Source organism: Lutjanus erythropterus, chromosome 13 (genome assembly GCF_056507025.1).
Source record: "Lutjanus erythropterus isolate fLutEry1 chromosome 13, fLutEry1.hap2, whole genome shotgun sequence".
In the NCBI taxonomy this organism is placed as follows: Eukaryota; Metazoa; Chordata; class Actinopteri; order Lutjaniformes; family Lutjanidae; genus Lutjanus; species Lutjanus erythropterus.
The window spans coordinates 11,879,325-11,894,461 of record NC_139329.1 but is presented as its reverse complement, the minus strand read 5'-3'; the positions used below and the strand labels follow the sequence as shown (position 1 = coordinate 11,894,461).

At 39.4% G+C, this 15,137-nt stretch overlaps 1 protein-coding gene across 3 annotated transcripts in view; it reads left to right on the top strand.

Moving 5' to 3' along the window:
- wwp2 (WW domain containing E3 ubiquitin protein ligase 2) overlaps positions 1-15,137 on the top strand; it is a 56,301-nt gene that overhangs the window by 7,902 nt on the left and 33,262 nt on the right. For all 3 annotated transcript variants that reach the window (XM_084735132.1, XM_084735130.1, XM_084735131.1), the window contains exons 4-8: positions 303-424; positions 2,507-2,644; positions 11,916-11,994; positions 13,921-14,096; positions 14,855-15,098. In XM_084735132.1, the coding sequence (XP_084591258.1) occupies positions 303-424; positions 2,507-2,644; positions 11,916-11,994; positions 13,921-14,096; positions 14,855-15,098 (759 nt within the window). The remainder of the gene's footprint in view (positions 1-302; positions 425-2,506; positions 2,645-11,915; positions 11,995-13,920; positions 14,097-14,854; positions 15,099-15,137) is intronic.

The window sequence follows — 15,137 nt, the reverse complement described above, 5'->3', positions numbered from 1 at the left end:
CAGGTTCTGTAAAAATTCTAGATTAATTAAAGTTAAAGTTATTTAAGTATTTCCTCAGGTAAAACAACATGCACACACAGACATTGTTGTAGTAGCAGTGGGCACAACACAGGACTCAAAAATGAAATGTAGCACAGGAAAATTGTTGCATTAATTTATAGTTAGTATGCTTTTCATGCTAGTATTCATGCGGACCTCATTAGATTAATGTACTGATATGCAGAATTTTTCATGATGTGTGTTAGTATGAGAACAGGCCCCAGTTTATAGTGTGTGTGTGTCTGTTGTGTTGCGTTTCACAGTAATGTGACGCCTCAGAGTCATCTTGATCTGAAGCTGTGGAGCTGCCACACCTTGAGGAAGGAGTTACTGGGCAGCGCCACCATAGACCTGCTGGACACACTGCGCACACACGATGGCAAGAGTAAGGACACGCACAAAGAAATCATTGTAAAAAAATATCATGATATATTTCTCATTTCTCAAAGTGTTTAAAAAGGTAAAATCAAACTTACGTGTTGTATATTAACAAATGTGAACACATGCAAGTGTGAATTTATAGCATGTGTAAAGGAAATATTAAATATTGATACAGAAGTGAACAAAAAAGAAAATGAAACAAAGAAAATAAGAGGGCAAAAGGAAAGATAAAACTAGAGAGGATGTCAGGTATCTCTTGTGTGGCTTATGAATGTGTTTTCTTCTGAAGCTTTGAAGGTCACTCTGAACCTGCTCCTCTCTAAATAAGACAGTGTAGCCTCACAGAGACAAAAAACTAAAGATATGTTCAAGTGTTTCTTGTAAACTCAGAAAGTCAAATATTTCTGTGTGTATCACCAAGAAGTTGACCATAAAATGCTGACAAATACTTGAGTTTACAGTAGAAGTTGAGAAGTTTTCCCTTTAAGACATTATGGACAACTGGCACACGATGTGCCACGTTAACAGTCAGTATACACTTACAACAGCAGTAAAGTTTATACCTGGTTTCCTATATTTAGACTAGTAGCTGTTTCATTGGTCCGCTTCAAATAATTTATTTACCAGTAAATGATGACCACTTGAAGGCAAGTAGCTTATAAATAGGATGGGATCATGTGACTTTATGAGCTTTATGACCATAATGGGATAATGACAGGAAAGGATATATTGGATGTCTTCTGAATTGAGATTAAAGAAGGCCGCATTTCACACAAAAGTCAGAGAGGCCTTTAAGTCTAGTGAGACTGATTAGATCCTTTCTGTTTCAGTCTTCAGGCAGTTCAGCCTTTGAATTAGGATATGGGTTTAGTTTTAAAGTGAAACGAAACTGTATTTTTTACAGACTTGTATAAAATATTTGGGAGTGGACTTTTACCTTAATCATTTTATTATCAACAGTTAAATCGTTGCCTAGAACTATCCAGTCTACACAGTATATTCAATATTAACTCTGTGGTACTGCTTATAACCAAGGTTTCTTCTGGTCTACTGCTCTGTAGATGTTTTTGGAGTAATGAAACACCTGATAAAAAATCTTCAGGAGAAATTCCTCTATTACCCTGAGCTTCACTATATTTATCTGACAAGTTCAGGTTTCCTCTGGAATTCTATTGAAACTTTCAAAATGGTGACTAACCTCTTGATATCAAAACAAATCCTGCTTTCCTAAGTTATTGCTAAGTTATTCTAAGTGACTTGCTGCAAGCTGTCTCATAATTTGTTTTGAGGAGTCTGAGCAATATAATTATTTATTAAACCTGCCAAGGTTGGATTTCCCATCATAAGATGTCCACCTTAAAAGATGTGCTTTACTCAATATTTAAAAAAATTGAAATTTCTGATTTCTGATAGAGCAGTGGTTCCAAAACTTTTTTGACAGCAATCATTAACCATGACAGGGGAAGCAACTGATAAAAATGGACTTGTTTGTTTATTTCCCCTATATAAATCATATTCATTTAACTTTGTTTCACTCCATATTTGTCCCCTGGTAAACTGTGCCACCCCCCCCCCTTCAGTGGCCCTGGAAACCACTGCAGTGCAACATGTGCGTTTCACTACTGATATATTTTTATCTGAATAAAATGCAGTTACAATATTTCACTCTGGCAATGTCCGCTCATATAATAACTGAAATCTGACCAAGCAGTCAGCACCATCTTTTAGCACCTGATGGTTTTCTGTACTTAATGCTGTGAAATAATATAGTGAGTAGTTAGTGGGACAGTTTTCACTGCTTGACACAGAAGTCACGAGTCTGCTTCTGAAACTTCTATGAAGTAAAGCGTGACAGCATCATTCATAGAGATAAAATCTTCTTCTGTTCTGTTGACTTGTTTTTGCTCGTCTAAAACCTCTTCTGGTCCGGTGAACACACTTTAGATTCACATTTTAGATCAATAACAGAGGATGTCCGATTTTCCCCCTTCCATCTCTCCACACCTTCTCCCTTCCCTCCAACCCTCACCACATCTGTCCTATACCTTCTCAACCACTCATCCTCTCTCTATCATTCCACCTCTAGTGGAGAACGTCCAGCTGAGTCTGGTGCTGCAGACGGAGAACAAAGGCTCGGTTGTAGCGGGAGGCGAGCTCAACGTCTGTCTGGACGGCATGGTTGTTGATCTGGGCTCGCTGCCCAATGGCAGCACGGCAGCAGACAGTGAGTCCCGCCTTTACCACACACACACACACACAAACACACACACACTCACACACGCACAAAGAAGTGGAGGTAATAACACAGAAATGCACAGAGAAACACCTAGAGAAGCACTCACGCTGAGATCATGTGCACATACATATTTATCATGTAAAAAAAACTCATAACTCTATACTGGTGTTTTTCATGTTTTATGGAAAAGAAAGAACTCCCTTAAATAAGTAATAAAAGTTAACAGTAAAATAATCCCTATGGAGAATTTAGAAAGAGATACAGCACAGAAAATAAGACATCACAAAAATACTGCAAGCATAAACATGCCAACACAAGAAGGTGGTGAATATATTCTATTAAGGTTTAGAAAATTTGCATCAAAGTAAATTTAATCCACAAAATATATGTAAAAAATTCCAGCAGTTTCAATGGCGTTCTGAAAAGTTGGTGTTTTGGAAACAAAGTTTTTACTCATCGACAAAAAAGTATTAAAGTGAACATGCACACACTTTTTTCCCACAGAAATCCAGACGGCTTATTAGTACAGAATACACCACAATATTAAGCCATTTCTCCTCCTCTCACTCTTTCCCTTCCTGTCTCTCTTAAATGTTCTTTCATATTGCCAACAACCATAAAACACATGCACATAAACACACACACGTGCACATGCATTTGTTTATACAGTAGGATGCTTGTGTGTCTCTCCACCCTGGTAATGAGTGTGTCCTCGCTTGGAAAAAGCCAGAGGTTTAATATTGTGTAAGTGGCAACTTTCCAAAGTCACTTCTCTTACCCACATGGCTTTGAATTCATAGTGCTTGTGCCCAAAGACATTTTGGTCTTTGTTATGGTGAAATGAAGGTTCGGGTCCTGTTTATATGGTGACAGAATTATACGAATGTGCAGTTTTATAACATTTTTTTTTAAATAATTATTTGATCACTTAAAGTTGAATTTTAGATTGTTTTATGTTATTTTGAAGTTTAAAAAAATAGTTAGGATTTGGCATATAGGTGAAGTTCATATGCTTGATTCTAGTACAACATTATAGATACAGAACTTTGTGTAATACTTGATCACTGTAAGCCTCACAGTGAGGGAAGGAGGCATTTGTGCTGTAAATGGTGAAATAAGCATTTTAATCAAGATATGATATTATATTGATTTTTTTGGACAACGATAAAATATTTGCTGATGTCACGAAGTCGGCCCTGATATGATTTCACTTTGATTCAATTCAGGGGCCTGCGATCAACATCAGACAATATCATATGTCCATTTAACACAGACATTCCACAGTAATTTCAAAATAAAAGCAAAGCTTAAAAATGACTATATAGATAAATATTTTCTCTTTGCTTTAATAGTATTGAATTGTTGAACACTGAGTCAGTATATCAATCCAGATCAATGTACCGTTACGTTTTCACCTATGATGCACAGATACATATAGGTGCACTCTTATATTGAGGCTCATTTCAGGTCATTTAATCACTGTTCCACTAAACACTGCACTGTGCAAGCTGACAGACATTAGTCAACTATAACTGAGCACAAGATCAAATGTTAGACTGACTTTATTATTCTGTATCAGTCACGCTGATCTGAAAAAAAAAAAAAATATGCGAACTGTGAACTGCCTGTATTTTCTCACTTGTAAAAAAGTGGCAGAAATTTGCTTTTATGCATCAGTGATTGTAAATGGAACCATCGGTTCTAGTTCCATCTCTGCCTCATTGTGTGCAATCCACAGTCAGAGCAGAAACAAGCAGAGTGAAAGGACAGACAATGAGAAACAGAGCTGCAAACTATAAGCAGCTGATTTTATGCACCTCCTGCAGCTGATTTTGAATGATTACTGTGGATGCTCTGATAAATAAATGTAAATAAATTATCCCTGGTTAGTGATGCCAGATTTGCTGCTTCAATAGCCAGCACCTGTACGAGATGTTGTCCAGTGTGCTTCAGGCATTGTGGATTTTTAATCTGTTCTGTGATTTTTTTTGTCTTCCCCCTGGCCTGCCAGAACAACACCCTCTTGGTGCTGTGGGACTTCCTGATTTACAAATTAAGCACTGGTGGTTTTCAACTTACTGCTAAACTCCTGCTAAACAGTCTTTAGCGCTGATGGGGTCTCTGAAGCTTGTTTGGTCCTTCCTGATGTCCTCTTTGACAATCGCCAGGATACCATCAAGATGGTTTTGACTCGTATGATGGAATATGTTTGAATGTATAAAATTTGTATTCCATATCCTTCTGCTTTTCCTTCCATTTCTCTGTGAATGTATAGCATTAACACATCATCATATCCATTGTCCTCTGCTGCCGAGTGCCTGCACAGTTGGGACATGCAGTGTGTGCTTAGCATCACTGTTAACAGTATGTTATCATTCATCAGTGTAGATGCTCACATCATTATTGTTACAGTTATTTTTTTGATTATGATTCCTGGTGTGGATGACCCTGGTATCAGCCTCAGAAGTCAGGATGTAATTCAAAGTGCCTTCTGAACCAGGACTGTGTTAATGCTTTTAACCTTTTACACATGAAGAACATAACCCGATTCTTTCCAGAAAACAGTCTTCTCTGTTATTTACTTACTTCAGCAAAAGTCATTTATTTATTGTCAGGGCAGAACCACTCTACCTCCTCATGTTGTGGCATCAGCTGTAAAGCCCGATAAAGTCTGTAAGAGATCAGCTAGGTCGATCTCAACACTTTTCCCTTTACTGGCCCCATGTCAACTCGATCCTGGAAACAGCTCTGCATGTTCTCCAACTGTAGTATATATCTGACGTGTGCCTGACACCCCCATGCCTCAGGGTTTTTTTTTTTGGTCAGGAAAAGTTTAATGTCTCACGGAGCAGACTTAAATTAAAGTCTGACTTCCTTCTGCTATTTTAACCCAAATGCAACACAGTTTCTTTAAAATGTTGGGTCAGCAAAATAGTTACATTTAAAAATGCCCTACTTTCACTCCAGGGTTTCTTTATTGGACTATAATGTTTTATCTGCCTTTTTCTGGACTGTTTTAATTGATCCCTTTTATGTTATCTTTATCATTTAAAATGGCAAACTGATTTGCTTTAAGTGTAAAATAGGAAAATGGATGATAACAGTTTCAGTTAAATTCAACCTGTTTGCCTTCAGTTGTTTGGTTTAGAGCTTCAGCTTCTCTGCTGCATTGTGTAGAAACTGACAGTTTACTTAAAGGTTAGGGTTAACCTATATGTGTCTTTATTTATTTCAGCAAAGCCAGAATTTCAGTGGAGTGTTTGAATGATGTTTAAAGTGTCAGATTTTCTCGCCTGCCAAGAAAAACATGTCAAGAATATTGTTAAAACTAAAGTAACTTAATAACAGAGGAAAATATTGACAATGTATAGCTGCGCTACTGCTACCACATCAGCCTTCACCAGTTTGTATTAATGGAAGTTTAACACTGACATGACAGAATACTTGATCTCCATGTGCAGATGTTACTTTTACTCAAACCAGTATAAAACCATTTCATAACCCTTAGAGGAAGGATTTCAAGCCCTCCACAGACTTATTGACTCTCAGTCAACAGTATTTCCCGCTTCCAGGCTCTACGCTAACATTTTACTTTCCTTTATGGTTTGAAAGCAAATACTAGGTGACTTTATAACAAACACACAGTTATTAAACTGCTCTTAAAACCATAGTCACGTCCATGCATCCATCTCCTCTCTATGTAACACGCACACACACACTCTCACACACACACACACACACACACACACACACACACACACACACACACACACACACACAAGGCTTTTCATAGAGCGCCACACAGAGCCCACAGTGTATTCTGCTGAATGAACACAGGGCCAGCAGTAAAGGCCAAGGCCTGCCACAGCATGGGCTGTATAAATGTGTGTCTTTGTGACCGTTTAGATGTGAAGAGAGGTTTAAAGGAGGTGTGTTACGGGTGCTTGTGTTTGTGTGTATGCTGTTGTACCACTTCTTCACAAGGACAGCAACATGAGAACATTCCTGTAAAGGGATACGTTTTACTAGTCCTCGCTTATGGAGGAGGCTGGTTTAGAGCTTGGATAAGATGCAGTTTGATTGGTAAAATACCAGTGTTTTTAACTTCTGAGCGCACAGTCACCAAGTGCGCAGGATTTCTTGTGGCTGACATTTTTCCCATGCTGCATGCAGGCACTTTAGCACAACTATCACATAATTTCATTACCAAGAATATTTACCATTAAAATTTGTGTACTGCAAGCTTTTGGGTTGATGCTTATCTCTAATCTTTGCTTTTTTAGATGAAATATTGGGTAGTTTAGCCATTTCTGGATTTCAGTTTGTAGACTTGTAATGCCATCGATGAGGATTCATAAGTGAACACTTTTTAAAAGGGCCACAAGCCAAACAGACTGGGAACATTTCTGGAAATGTGCTTCTTTGCTTACTTGTCAAGAATTTGATGAGAAGACCAATATTCAGTCTCATATAATACAGCCAGCAGCCAGTTAGCTTAACATTAGAGCTGCTAGAGCTAAAAATTAATAATTTAAGTAATTTTAAAACAAAAATGTGAAACATTTGCTGATTCCAGTTTCTTAAATGCAAAGACTTGCTGCAGCTCTTTTTTGATTTATAATGATTTATGATAATCATGATTATGTAAATGAAGAGTCTTTTTGGTTTTGAAATGTTGGCTGGACAAGAGAAGCAATTTTAAGGTGTCACTTTGGGCTCTGAGCAGTTGTGATGAGCAATTTTCACATTTTTTTATGATTAATCATGAAAATAATTGTCTGATTGATTTATGATGAAAATAATCATTAGTTGCAGCCCTACTTAGCCTTGCAAAAACTGAAGTTTAAAAACAAAATGTTGTATTGTTAACATGGGTTTATATGCTGACCTATTTCTTGCTCAGGAGCAATGACTTTCCTACCAGTTAAACTCACAAAATATAACCTGTTAATAAGTAAACAAGTAGGACCATTTTTTTAACCTTTGGACAGAGCCAGGCTAGCTCTTTGCCTTTGTTTCCAGGCTCTGTGCTAAGCTAACTTGCTACACCTCCAAATATTAACCTTATATAACTCTCACTGGGAAAGCAAAAATCATATTTCTCTAAATGTATGTCAGAACAGAAGGAATGAATGTATGAAATAGGAGGTCTTCACAATTAGGTCTGTCATTTCACCATGTGTGAAGTCAAAGGTTAATATTAAATGAATAGAGTGCCCACCCCCCAGGTTTTTCTTTATATGGCCTGTTGTTTGGAGTTCTCTTTAAACTCTGCATACACACACACACACACACACACACACACACACACACACACACACACACACATTATCACAGACATCAGGAGTGCTTTTGTCTAATTTGTTTCTGAGAATTGCGTAATTGAGCCTCATTGCTTGCAGCTCAGCAGTACAATCGCCTCCTGTGATCCCGAAGCAGTGTGCACGGTTGTGGGGGGGGTTTCCTCTCCTGGCTTGCAGGGGCAGGGATGACAGAGGTCATATTTGTGTGTGTGTGTGTGTATGAATGTGTGTGTTTTTTGGGGGAGGAGAGGTTAGTTAACAGAGGGCTGAAGTGTGCCCTCTAAAACTAGGGTTTCAAATTGAAGCACTTGTCCTTGTATGTGTGTGTTTTATGGTCTCATGAGTATAGATGCCAGCATGTGTTTTTTAGTTGGTGTGTGTATCGTGGGTGTGCATGTACATATGTTTTACATTCTGCTCTGTGTGTGTATATGCAGGCATATGTGGGCTGCCCAAATGTATAAAGTGTATAAAGATGGAAGTGTGCTGCCTTCAGGTGGTGTTAAGGCGCTCTGTGTTCTCGCTCTGAACGCACCTCTGTTAGTTTGGAGGTTTTACTCATTTCCCCTGGCAGCTTTTCTGACACATGCACGCACACACACACACACACACACAGAGACACACACACAGCGGGCTTCATAAACAAACTCTTGTATTGAGAGATGGGGAGAAACAGAAACCAGGGCTGAAAGATTTCAACTTTTGGCACACTTAATAAAGGTTAGATGCTTACATACACACTCCGTGCATACACAACTTCCCATCCCACAAAAGCAGAAGCCACATGTGCACCGCAGCACAAACACACTCAGACTATCCACCCAGACCCAGCAATGACTAACAGTAATCATCCTGTAAACATCATGCTTGACTCTGTATATGAACATGCTGTATGTGCCAAAGAATTGTAATTTGTTAAGTGCATAAGACAGACATACTGTTGAGTCCTCTATCATGGTATAAGTAATTTTGTACTACGATAATATGTAGAAATTCTTATATGGTAAATGTGCCGAAATTGTTTATGGATAAACTGATCAGATTTTTCCTAACTCAGCAAATTATATACTTTATGATGTGTTTCATTGCAGTGTTGCAAAAATCATACAAAATCCATGACAGCAATGAAGCACATATTTGCAGATTTTCTCTGTTTTATATAATTGTAAGTTTAATATATTTGGGACTTGGAGTGAACTGTTGGTCAGACACAACAAGTACTTTGTATAACTGAAAAAATAACTGAATCCTCGACTCAATAATGAGCAGGGTGACTGATGGTGATTAACAATCACTCCTTTCAGTCCTAAATGACAGTAATGAAAACATGTAATGTGCCCCCTTGAGGGCTGGATCATATGGCTTATAAATAATAATTATATATTTTAGGGCTATTCCACAGTATATGATATATATCTCGATATGCACATTTTCTAGTAACATACTGTAAATGCTCAGATGGTGCAAACAATGCACTAATGTAATGCAGCTGTTAAAAGACACTTATCAAAATATAACAGTATATATTGATATATTGCCCAGCCCTAGTTCCTTTTCACAGAAATCATTTACATGTCTCATTCATGACACAAACCAAACTAGGGTTACATAAGTGGTCTAACATTTCTTTTTCTGAACTGAAATGCGCTCAGTGTTGTTTTTAAGCTTAGCTTAGTTGTTGAGATGTTTTTGTGTCTTTAGAGGATCAGTGACTGGAAACTCTACTTTGCGCACCTTCGTACACGCTCATCCATGTACACACACACAGGCACACACACCAGCCCAGTAATTAGACCGTTTAGAGGGAGGGGGTGATGAACTCAGTGAGCAGGCTATGACACAATGGTTTCTCCTCAAGACCACTGTTTATTTTTCTGTATGTCCATCGGGTCTGCTCACAAGAAGCCCTTTCATAGCCACAAAACAGTACTCTGTGTGTGTGTGTGTTTTCGAGAGAGAGGCTGAGTGAGTGAGTCAGTGAGAGATTACCTGTTTGCGTTACTCTAGATAGCAGGATATATGTGTGTGTAAATATGGATACTGTTCCTCCAGCATGCGTGTTTTACACATAGAAAGGTGCTGTGTTTGTATGTGTAAAGGAGAAAGTGAGTGGTAATGAAAAGCATGTTATAGACCTGTGGTTTTCAGTCACAGTTGGGACTGAACATATAGTCACACATTCCCTCACACCACCAAGACCGCATACCACTACACACACACACACCAGCACAGACTACACAGTACATACAAGGATGAATGGTCTCTATTAAACCACCAACTGTACTTCCATTGCCACATGTTTCAAGTCTATATGGATTTCATTCAGTTTTTTTATACATATAAACACAAACAGGCCTAAGCCTCACTATGAGAACTTCTCATTTTCTACACAGTACTGGAGAAGATCGGTAACCTCCGTAATGTTCAAAGTGTGACAGTAATGTGATGATAGAACCTCTAGTTAGAGACTCGGACTAACGCTGTTGCCCCTGAAGTGAGCTTTACTGTTGGATTTTTTTTAGCCGAGACAGCATTACTGAAAAGTGTTTTTGTGCCAAATTTAGACTTCAAGGTGTTTTTTGTTTTCTCAGGCGTTTTTCACGAGTTTACTAAATTGATAGTCATTCTTTGTCATACTATAAAACTCAATGGCATATTAAGATTTAAGATTCACTTTTTTGTCCCACAATTTAGGAAAGAATATTCCACCCACATAAAAGACAAAGTTAAAATAGCTGCAGAGAACAAGAAACATATCTAAAAACAGAATAATAAAACGTACAGTAAAAACCCTGGTATGAATACAATAAAAGTACATGGGGGAAAAAGTGCTTCAGTGGGAACATAGTCAGTCATCATCGGCCTGATATAAGACCACGTGATAAAAGACTACAGCAGTGTGTCTTTGTTACCAAGTTGACAGAAGAGAGATGACAGGAAATGAGACAAGCGAGAGAGGTGGTGAATGACTTTAACCAGGCACATTATGGTTCATGATCGGCGCCTTAAGCCACCAAAGGACCAATGAAAGATACAGTTTTTCCCCTTTGTTTCCCCTTAAACAGGTGGTTAAAATCATCTTATTCTAATTTGTCAAACCAAAGTTCGTTTTTTAGTTGTTGATGCCATTTTCATGAACAAACGCTTCCTGACATATGGGGCAGGAAGCGTAGCCTTATATGGTATTACTGGGGCATTAATTATGCTAATTTACAAGTCTCATGCACATGTACAGATGGATCATTTACATAGTTATCTTAACGTGGTAAATGAGACCCATTGAGAGTTATGGCAGTTCACTGCAAAACATTCGCTGGGCTGGTGCCATTGAAGGGTGTTAAACGTACACGTGAAGGTGATGGGGCAGATAGCAAATAATAAATTCATTTCTTTCCAAACCTCCTTCCTAAGCTAAGTAGACTGTTATTGTTTTTTTTTTTAAGTAAAACCAGTTTCTTTTGTCTGCATAACAAGCAAGTATTTGAATTCTTGAATTTCCATTGTTTTGCTAATGATGTGTCAAACAGTCTCTGTCTCCCTCGTTTCCATCAGAAAAGTTAAAAATAACATCTCCTCTTACAAAGCATACATATTGTATGCTTCAGTGTCTGCTGTTATTTACTGCTGTTGATCCAGCTCTGACGGCTGACACTTTTTTCACTCTTTTTTTTTTTGTGTGTGTGTAGTCAAGGAACATTTCTGCATGTTCACATTCAGATGCATTCTGCCCCTCATGCAGGAAAAATGTACCAAAGTGCAAGTTGTTTTGAATGCAAACTATTCGTACTGATGTGTGTGGGACGCTTGAAGACTTGGACACTTTCTTCCTTTTTCTCAGTGTGTCTTTCGCTTTCTTTGTCTCCCCACGACTGACATACTGTATGTGTTGTGATTAACAGCTAGTTATGAACTGGTTAAATGTATCTGTACAGTGATGATGTTGTGTGTCTCTGCAGAGATACTGCAATCAGACAGACCCAACCTGAGGAGGACGCAGAGTGAGGAGACTCCCAGTACCGCTGGGTCTAATAGCAGGTCAGGACACACACACACACACACACAGGGTCTCTAAGAACCGTTTGAAATTCAGATAAGGTCTTCTTGATGCTGCAAGGATAAAACAGAGATTGGATTTGGAAGAGCATCTCAAAAGTGGATCCATACAAGCTGTGTGAAAAGGTCATTTATGGGGAGGAGAGGATGAATTAATAACATTTTCATGCCAATGGGTTAAAAAGGATGTTGGTGTGGCTTCTAACATGAAGGCACAAAATTTCTCATTAGATTTGTGCAACAGCATCAACATTCATTCGCCTTTCAACAGACACATTGTGCCTTTTTAAATCTGCCCACTCAAATTGTTAATACATTTTTTAGGATTGCTGCACAGATAATTCAATATTACAATTCCACATCCATTCTTATAGTAGAGTATTATATATCATAATATATATATAATATTTGCTCTCAGCCTGTAGAGGTCAGGCAGAGTTGATCATGGTTTGCTCGGTTTCTGTTTGTCACTTAAACAGAATTTCATTTGGGCAAGATTCAAGTGTTTTTGTCTGCAGCAGCTAAGTCAGTAGCATTTAGGCGCATAAGGTTTTTTGACCATAACATAATAACATAAGATAAATAAGAGGCGGTAGGAGGTGGCATGGAACTTGGACCTCAAAGTAAGTTTTATCTTCAACCACTGACAAACACAAACACAAAAGAAACTAGCTTTTTCGGCATCTACATCCAGCACAGTTCACTACACTGCTGGTTTCAGATCTCTGCAGAAGTTGTGGTATAATAATAAGAATAATAGTTCAATAATAAACTTGCATAACCTTTTTCTAAAATGCTGTTTGCAGAGCGCTTATATGAAAATCATAAACCCAAGGGATAATTGTAATCAAAATAAATGGAAGAAAGAAAAAAGGATTGAATTAAAGCAGCCTGTGCCAGTATGGTCAACTGAAGCACTTATGCAGAGTGCCAGCATGTTATCCCCCCCCCCCCTGAAATGTGGTTTCTGATGCTGCTCTTACCGGCTAGAATGGTAGTGGGATAATAAATAGTGGAGCAGACTGCATTTATTTCAAAGCTTTGTGGCGGGGGTGCATGGGGTCAGATGGTATTTCCCTCCAAACATTGCAGGGGGGCATTAAACACAGTTCAGCCAAGAGCCCAAACCGCCGCTGTCATGGAGAAGCAGTCAACATCTCCATCCAGTTGTGTAAGAACAGACGCTGCTGAGAAAAAGAAGAGGAGATGTGATTTCTGTCTCCCATGACGAGGAACTTGGTGCCCACACACAAACGCATTCACAAGGGTATATAGCACATACATGCACGCCCAGTGTTAATGTCAAATCATCACTTCCTCCCTCTGCTGCTTCTTCTTATTGTGGCGAGCGCAGTCCTGAATCCGGTTTTCTGTTGATGGCTATCCAAACTCAGCCTCAGCATTCCTTGGTCCTGGGGAGGGAAAGCCAACGTGTTTTTCTTTGTGTGAAAGTTCTTGTCGAAAAGCAAAGTTATATTTAGTGTTAGGAAAATATGAGGGTGTTCAGAGAGGAAAAGTAGCCGACACAACACCTCTGTGCGTGCTTTTTGTGTGCTGGTTTTGCTCGTGTACACGCTTGTACATGTGCCAGATCTATTCCCCCGAGTCAGGAAGAACAATAGATCTAATTATAAGTTGGCAAAACAAAGCTGTGGAGTGAGCCACAGGAAGCGGACACAAAAGGCTGTCAAAGAACAAGTTAGACACAACAGTCATACACACTTCTCTACATACAGTAAGTACAAATGCTAATGTTTCTTTGTCATCTCTCTCCTGCATTTCATCACACCTCCCTCCCTCCTTTCTGTGCTCTCCTCCCGCCTTTTCCCCTCATCTCCTTTTCTTTCACTTTCTCCCCTCATCTGTTCCACATCCTATTCTCTCTCTGTGTGTCTTTCTGTTTCTCAGGAGTAACAGGCATTCAGTGGGGGGTTCGCAGGGCAGCTCCCCAGGGTGCTCCAGAGGGGGCTCTCTGACTAATGGTGAGCTGAACGAGGAGCAGATCCCCGGGTCGGGCTCAGGGTCGGGCTCATCTGGTCGCCGTCGGTCCTCCAAGAGTCACGGCAGCCCTGGAAGCAGCGCAGGTATACGAGTCTGCTGAGCGCATACCTGTGTTGCACACAGGACATATACATTTATGTGCGCATGACTAGAGTTGGACTGAGCCGATTATGATATTAAATGGACAGTTAAAGTCATAACTACATATATTATAAGTCTGGTATAAACTGCAGCTTGACTGGTTGATGGAGGCATACAACTGGGAGGAGGTGATTCTATCAAACCCAATTATTACCCCAAATATAAAACCTAAATTCATACAGAGTGAATTCATACAATGCAACTGTGTTTTAACTGTTGTGGCAGAGTGTAATTCTAATATCTGTGTTCTTACATTAATGAATATCAGTATGTCACTTCATACAACATTTTTTTTAGCATAGTTACTTTAATCTAAGCAGAGGTTTGTCAGTAGAGTGTAGAGCTCTTCCAGCACTGACCAGCTGTTCAGCTTGCAAAGCTGAGGACACTAAAACAGTTTGTTGGTTCACTGTTTGTCCTGTGGGTTTATTTTTACAATTCAGGAGAACTGAACAGTGTTTAGCAGCCAGCTTAAACATCTCAGATTTCAGACCTTCTCAGCACATGAATGTAATTGGCTATTATGGGTAAAACATCAAAATTGTGAAATGATGAAAATCCAAGAGCCACATCACCATCAAACAAAAGTCTGCTGATTCATGTATCCTGTTTGTGTTTTTTGAGTCACCAAAACAGTCAGCCGTTCTTTTATGGATCTTTCCTTTCTCTTGTCCATTCTTCCCTCTTTGTCTCCTCTCAGACAAAGTTGAGTTGACGTCTAACGGGCTTGAGAACAATCGTTGGGGTGTGGCCCGTCACACTCCTCCTCCGTCCTCTCCGTCAGGCCGGTCCCCAGCTGCCAGCAGCAGCAGCGGTAGCCCCTCTCCAGGTCAGGACGCACTGGGCCTGGCTGCGCCGCCGGAGCCCAGCGCTAATGCCACCTCTGGCACTGAACAGACCAGCAGCAGCACCACAGAGTCGACTACAGACTCACTTCCGGCAGGGTAAGAGTTGGTGCATGCAGAGATGAAGTGCATCTGAAC